General features: G+C 41.8%; 1 protein-coding gene across 3 annotated transcripts; it reads left to right on the top strand.

The window, feature by feature from the left end:
• The first annotated feature begins 349 nt into the window (after window positions 1-349).
• Window positions 350-4,476, top strand: LOC116181637 (farnesyl pyrophosphate synthase-like). Of its 3 annotated transcripts, none has more exons than XR_004147301.1 (5): window positions 350-670; window positions 719-960; window positions 1,012-1,453; window positions 1,500-1,776; window positions 4,123-4,476. XR_004147301.1 is itself a non-coding variant. In XM_031502021.1 (4 exons), the coding sequence occupies exons 1-3, from the start codon at window positions 544-546 to the stop codon at window positions 1,441-1,443; spliced, it is 801 nt and encodes a 266-aa protein (XP_031357881.1). In that variant the 5' UTR covers window positions 350-543; the 3' UTR covers window positions 1,444-1,453; window positions 1,500-4,476. The 3 variants fall into 3 exon arrangements, 1 of the variants encoding a protein (XP_031357881.1); XR_004147300.1 differs by having other exon boundaries at window positions 1,500-1,806; XM_031502021.1 differs by having other exon boundaries at window positions 1,500-4,476.
• The last annotated feature ends 2,972 nt before the right edge of the window (window positions 4,477-7,448 follow it).

Below are 7,448 nucleotides of genomic sequence, written 5' to 3'. Positions count from 1 at the left end.
ATACTGCAGGTGAGAGAGAAGGTAAAACTACGAGGGCAAGCTGTCTCTTACGGTTACGCATCTCATTGGTTCTTTCAACAGGAGCGATCGCGACCGCAATCAAATTAAATTGAAAGAACCAGTCAGATGCGTAACCCTAAGAGACAGGTTGTCCTCTTAGTTTTCCCTTCTCTCTCACTTGCAGTATTCGCTTTTATCATTGACACGTGCAGTCCATTTACTATGCCGATGGTATCGAAGGGAGCATGCTCTTGACAGAAAATGCCTAGATTTCGATTTCAGCCTGGATCTTTCTATGCTAGTGTTATTGTTTTGCTTGAGCGGTTATCGTTATCACATACGACGACCTTTTCTTTATCGTTAAGTTGTTTTTGACCTTGCCAATGGATTTGACTATTGTGCTACTTTACCTTTAGATCAATGCAGTTTAATCGCACCCTTGGCCACGTACCTACCACACTTTCTCGTCTAATTTATCGATCGTATAGGTCCAAAATTTCAGTGGGACTTCTCTGAACTTTGTGCGGTCGCTATTTTGGAGAAATGAATCCTGCGTTCCGAGCACTTAGACGCCTTTACAGTCAACAAACAGCCTTAACGATGTCACGTGCAGGACGGTTGTACAACAAAACGAATTTGGCTGAGTCATCAGATGAGTTTCCAAAAAATGGTAAGTGATCGACACCTTGTCAGTGAAAGTTGTTAACCATTCGTCTAGATTTTGTGAAGATGATGATGTACCATTATCCATTTAGTATCAGAGACTCAATACCCAGGCACGACAACGAATTTACTGAGGTAATTAAGCGGTTTGATGAATTCTGCTATTACGCGGGGCCAGAAAGGGAACTCTACGTGGGTACAATAGTGCTGGATTGCTACCAAGTTATCGCGTCGGCCGAGAATCTGACGGTCAAAAATTTGCGATTGGCCAGTATTTTAGCTTGGGTTTTTGAAAATGCAAGTTCTTATACACAGTACTCAGCTTAATAGTAATGCCACAACCTTTAGATAACAACAGGTTTCATAGTGGGCGATGATCTCCTGGACGGTCACGTGGTACGTTGGAATAAACCATGTTGGCACAAAACACTGCCCCCGAACCAAACCTCATTCTTAGACATCAAAAAAATCCAAACCGGCTCCATGTTGCTGCTCCGCAAATACTTCAGTGACCATCCAACTTATCCCCAACTTCTGAACCTACTTTGTGAGGTGCTGTACCACACTCATATGGGCCAAATTATAGATTACATTTCGGAAGTGTTTAAAAAGACGCGAGACCCCGATTTACTCAAAATGGGGCATTACAAACCGTTGGTGTTTTACAAAACAGGCTTCGTGTTATACGTCGCTGGCCCACTTGGCGCGATGTACCATGCCAATTTTGACACGCATCCATATTTCCGTTCAAAGCACATTTTTGAGAAACTCCATCTATAGACAGGCCCAGGTACGCTTCAAAACGCGTCTGTTTACAATTAAACCAAATTTTTTAGAACGACATGTGGGATTGTTTCTGCGCCCCCAAGAACGCCGGGAAGCCTCCCTCCGATGTCGTTAACGGTAGAACGACTTGGATTTCCGGACGTTCCTCGAGCATTACGGTCGCGACAACGTCGAAAGCCAACGCATCGTGTTCGAGATTTTTGACGAGTTGGACATTGTGGGACAGTTCCGCAAGTTCAGGCGCGACTTGTTGAGGGAATGCGACGAACACGCGTCGACGGTAGCGCATCCGGCCGTAGCAAAAATGATCCACGTTCTTGTTGAGAAGTACGTCAATGTTCACGAAGATTACGAGCTGTGAGAACAAATGTTATTGTCACAAAGCTTTTATTAACACAAGTCAAAGTAACTAATAATACACAGAAATAGTTAACGTACCTGCAAAAGAGAACTTTTCCATGTTCTTTCATCAGCGTGTGTGCCCGACAGTCGTGTGATATTAATTAGAATTACGTGGCAATTTTACTGAGCCAGATCCGGTCGTCACTAGTGTTTCGTTTACGCTGGGACAATGGGAAATCGGTTAATTATGGGTTTCTAATTGGTTGAAAGGAATGAATGTTATTAGTGGAACAGATTCTAATGATCGATGGGCGTAGTTAAAAAAAATTAAGATGGTGGGAACCCAAGCAAACCTTCAACGAGATAACATTCGGTCGGGGATTATCTTATTACTCAAATCCGATACGTTACCTATAGTTCATTGTAAGCGTTTACATGTTATTTATATCACAGATATTACTCCCTAAACCTTACGTTAATTATGCAGGAAAGCTGATGCCTCAACCTTGCCTTGCTTGTTTGATTAGGTTGCGATTCACTTTCCAGTAACCTACATATTTCCGGATAAGTTTGCATTTCCTGGTTATTCCTGAGAATATTCCTTCCTTAATTTGTTCTAAATGAACATCTTGAGCCGCCAGAGGGAAATCAGTTCATTTTTGGAGTGATCGTTCGGTTGCTATTTCTAATTTCTTAGCTTTCTAATTTCTTAGCTTCTCTTTTCAGTGGCATGCTTAAGGTATAGGGAGTTGTCTATATTCCGCGTTGTTGTTTCTTGGTACCCTTTATCGCATTTGTCATCTTCCTGCGATAGGATTGCGACTTGGGGACTTCTTCAATTCCTCAGAATGTTGTCAGCGCGGACTCGTTCGTGATAGGCACAGGGTTCTGAATGGGCACTCCATACAACCTTTAACTCTGGTCGTAACGGCCTTTTGAGCTCAGAAAGGCGCTTCTCTGCCTTATCTGTACCAGTCAACAACACAAACAAACAAACAAGAGGGATAGTGAGTGGCGCGGCATATAAATAATTTACGTTAATTGAGCCTTTGAAAGCCAGAGAAAATATCGATTTTTGTTATTGGTGTGATTGTAGGGCCTTTTGTGTGAGATAGACCACTCTGCCTTTCAACTTTTTTAAGTTTAATTATATGACAACTTACTACTCTAATATAATTATGCAATAAAAGGGTAGTTTTTATGCTCAAAATTTTATTTATTCAAAACGTTTGAACATACACCCTTTAGTCACAACTCCTCGATCTCCAAATACGGCTCTAATAGACCAATATCTTCTGTATCATCCACAGATCTTACATTTTGAAAGTATTCTTGATGGATTGGTGGAATGAATTGAAACAGTTCTTCCATGTTCTTCTTTTTTTCGGCCGAAATGGGAAGTGCAGATTCATGAAGAATAGGTAACTCTATGTTCTTACAATCAGCCACTCGGCCTTTCTTTTTTGGAAGTAAATCTATTTTTTTAAAAGGTAGTAAGTCGTTTAAGCTTTCTTTGTAAAATATTTCATACGGGCAGTCCTTTCGAAATTGAAGCCATTGCATTTTCAACCACGCAACTGGTTCTCCATCTGTATTAGTTTTCCTTCGTGTAGTTGCTTTCTCCAACAGATCGCAGGAATAAAAATCTGTTCTTACCATTTTATGTAATTTAAATGGATTTTTGTGTTTGCATTTTTGGATTATTGCAAACCAATCTTCAGGAACATACTTGATTCGATTTTTCGCATATTGCTCTATAAGGCCAAAATCCCTATCATTAGGCAAAAATGAATGCCCTGATACCATAAATTTATGGTCTATTTTCTTAATATTAGTTTCATTACCAGCAAGCATTTTTAGCCAAAATAAGCATTGCTTTAGATTCCGGTTTTGCCCCCCGCAAGCATCACTATAGGCAATGACATGTTCCGCGTTCTTTGCATAGTTGAGGATATGTTTTCGAATACACGAACCTATTTCTTGAGCTCCTCGAGAAGAGATAGTCTCGTCCCACGCGTACATAAAACCACTTTCGTCTTCTGTCAGCTCATGTATGCCCAAATTATAGACATACATGTTTCTTTTATAGTAAGCAATTGAACACGTTAAAGTGGGAAATGGAAGAGCTTTTTCCAAATCAAAGGTAAATGCATATGTTCGAGATTTATTTAAAATGCATACCGCTTTGTCAGATTTGAGGGATTCCCTGGCTTTTTCTGCTTTTCGTAAGTGCAATTCGTGTTGAGTATTAAGTTGTTGTCTTTCATTGTCATCAGTTGTTACATTAAGTTTGGCTTTGAAAGTGTCACATTTAACACAAGTGTCTTTCAGGGGAACGTGAAAATGGAGATTGAAGTCGCGATGAAAAATTTTGCGGTACATGGCTTCCGAAACGGCAACATTATTCTTTTCAGTACACTTTTCCTTGTAGAGATTGTACATTAAGCGTATGTTTAAACAATTGTCTAAATATTTCCTGTTCGGATTATTGATATGCTGGAAAGCTAGAGATGTGACTGCGTACGTCTTCAACATGTTCTTCCGCGCTTGATAGCCCGTGATAAACGGCCATTTGATATTTTGTATGTGTCCAGGAAGAATTGCTTACATACTGTAACGTTATTTATATAAATTCGGGTTCGATTTATATCAATATTTATTAATCAAAACTACAACACTATAAAAACCGTACAATTTATATCGATTATTATATCACACACACTTCGCAATTTATATTTCCGTGCTCGATGTTTCGTCCGTACTCGTTCGATAGTAGACTAACTCGATGTTCGGTCCGCAACCATTTATACACGCAAGCAATGTAAGTCCAGTACATTCTCGAATGTTCCTACAACTTCCACTATCGCGCGCGTAGAAAATTCCAGAGAATTCTGGAGCATTTCCGTTACACTGCCCCCTTCTTAATTCTGGACGTCTCGTTCAGAAACTGCGTTAGTATTACTTTTTAATGCCTCGTGTCGGAATCTGCAGTCAGAGCCTGCTCGACAAACACCTTTCTTGAAAAAGTAACAGTCCACAGTTTTGCGGAGGGTCGTCCCCTGTGGGTTGAAGCAGCATACTGTAATTCGAACGCTAGTGTTTCTAAAAATCACTTCGATCATGGTTCGCACTATTTTCCAGTCCAACCCATCTAAACCACATCCAATCTTCGGAATCGCCAAGCTATTTATGTCATAGTATGCCATGAGTTTCCTTAAGCTTTTTAAAGCAGACCAGAGGTTTTCATAGGTGGGTTTGCCTTCTGACGTTTTCTTTGAAACCAAGTAGAACAAAGAGCGTTGACTATCTTCCAAGCGCAGTACTTTACCCACTCGTGGTCTTTGCTTTAACAACTCGTCCATTCTTCCAAATCTTTTCCGGAATACGGAAGCTATACCTCTACCCATGCGAAGGTCTTCGGCGACACAATGGGCGATGGAAACGTTAATCGGAAGCTCAAAAATATTTTGACAAATTTCCTGAGTAACGCCAAATCGAGCTTTCTTCCGCTGGGCGTAATTTGACATAAAATCGTTAAAGTTTGGCTCGATCCCAAAGCTGCGTTCCTCTTCTCGAATCCCTCTAACTTCTTCGTTGTTGTTGGATCCGGCATATCGTGCGAGTCGATTAATGTGGACAACTTTCGGTTTTCGGTGGTTCATTCTGATACGATATATCACGTCATTTATTTTCTTGATCACCTCATACGGACCTTCCCATTGTCTTTGTAGCTTGGGAGAAAGACCTCTTCGTCTCTGTGGATTGTGCAGCCATACCATCAGATCTCCAGCTTCAAAAGTTTCATTGACCGAGCGGAGGTTGTATTGATTTTTCATGCGATCGCTGGCAATCTGAATATGACTTCTAGCCAAGTCGTGAATGTCGTTCATCTTCGCCTTTAGTTGGTCAACATAATTTTCACCTGCGACATATTCTTCATGGGGTTACGCCCAAACTCGAGGTCACATGGAAGGCGTAGTTCACGACCCAACATAAGGCAGGCAGGAGTCTGACCCGTGGTCTCGTTGACGGCTGATCGATATGCCATAAGGAACAGGTGGAGGTACTGGTCCCAATTTTTCTGATGTTCTGCCACGACTTTTGAAAGATGTTTACCCATCGTTCGATTCATTCTCTCCACCATTCCATCTGACTGAGGATGCAAAGGTGTTGTTCTGGTTTTATTGGCTCCTACCAATCGACAAACATCTTGGAACAAAGCCGATTCAAAGTTCCTTCCTTGGTCTGAATGGATTTCTATAGGAATACCAAAACGTGTAAAGAACTCCTTTACCAACACTTCTGCAACTGTTGCTGCCTCTTGGTTTGGAATAGCGTAAGCTTCAGTCCACTTTGTGAAATAATCCATAGCCACTAGGATATATTTATTTCCGCCATCTGTCTCGGGAATCGGTCCTGCGATATCGATAGCAACTCGTTCCATCGGACTACCAACGTTATACTGCCTCATGGGTGCCTTCTTCTTGGAAACTGGTCCGTTTCCAGTAGCACATAACTCACATTTTTGACACCATCGCTGGACATCTTCTTTACGGTTGACCCAATAGAATCGCTCACGTACCCTTTGCAACGTTTTCGTAATACCAAAGTGTCCTCCGGAAGCGCCGTCATGCAATTTTCGCAATACTTCCGACACTTTGCTTCTAGGTACTACTAATTGCAGCGTCGATTCGGTGCCATCTTCACTTTCAAGGGTCCTATACAACAGGTTGTATTTCAGAGTCAGGCTATTCCATTGGCCCCAATAACTCTTTACTTCAGGACTTGTGGCACTAATGTCTTGCCAGTCTGGTCTTTGTCCGTGGCGCATCCAATTAAGAACAGTTTTTAAACTTGGGTCGTTTTCTTGGGCCGTTTTGATTTCGCTTGGCTTCCATTCCTCACTCTCTACAGTTGTTCGTCGCAGATGGCCAATCTTGTCTTCTATTTTAGAACAATGTGTGCAGTTGTCCTTGCACGGTCTTCTTGACAAAGCGTCTGCATTATTGTGAACTTTTTCAGCCCTGTGTTCAATGTCGTAGTCATATTCCTGAAGACGTTCTAACCATCTTGCCACCTGTCCTTCTGGGTTTCGGAACTGCAAGAGCCACTTTAGCGCTGCATGATCTGTCCTTATCAGGAACTTGCGGCCGTAAAGATATTTATGGAAATGTTCGCATGCCTTTACCACACCCAGGAGCTCTCGCCTAGTCACACAATAATTCCTCTCGGGTTTCGACAGTACTTTGCTGAAATAGGCAATGACTCTTTTCTGTCCGTCTTGCAATTGAGAGAGAACAGCTCCAATGGCGGTGTTACTGGCATCGGTATCTAGCACAAACTTTCCTTCATTTCTGGGGTAGCCAAGGATAGGTGCGCTAGTAAGAGCCTGCCGGAGATGTTCGAAACCTCTTTGACAGTCTTCATTCCATTCGTACTCATTGCCTTCTTCTGTCAACTTTATTAATGGTTTGGCAATGTTGGCAAATCCTTTCACGAATCGTCTATAATAGGTGCACAACCCGAGGAAACTTCGAATCTCGTGCTTGTTCTCAGGAATCGGCCACTCTTGAATCGCTATAATCTTCTCTGGGTCAGCTGTAACACCATCACGAGAAACGATGTGCCCCAAATATTTAACTTCTTTTTGGAACATA

Source organism: Photinus pyralis, unplaced genomic scaffold (genome assembly GCF_008802855.1).
Source record: "Photinus pyralis isolate 1611_PpyrPB1 unplaced genomic scaffold, Ppyr1.3 Ppyr1.4_unclustered_Scaffold1492, whole genome shotgun sequence".
Lineage (NCBI taxonomy): Eukaryota > Metazoa > Arthropoda > Insecta > Coleoptera > Lampyridae > Photinus > Photinus pyralis.
This window is presented reverse-complemented; position numbering and strand designations above follow the sequence as displayed.

Coding starts and splice junctions, on each gene's coding strand:
- LOC116181637 (XM_031502021.1), top strand. CDS start 544: ATGAATCCTGCGTTCCGAGCACTTAGACGCCTTTACAGTCAACAAACA. Junction 671..718: donor AGATGAGTTTCCAAAAAATG/GTAAGTGATCGA, acceptor CCATTCGTCTAG/ATTTTGTGAAGATGATGATG. Junction 961..1,011: donor TAGCTTGGGTTTTTGAAAAT/GCAAGTTCTTAT, acceptor CACAACCTTTAG/ATAACAACAGGTTTCATAGT.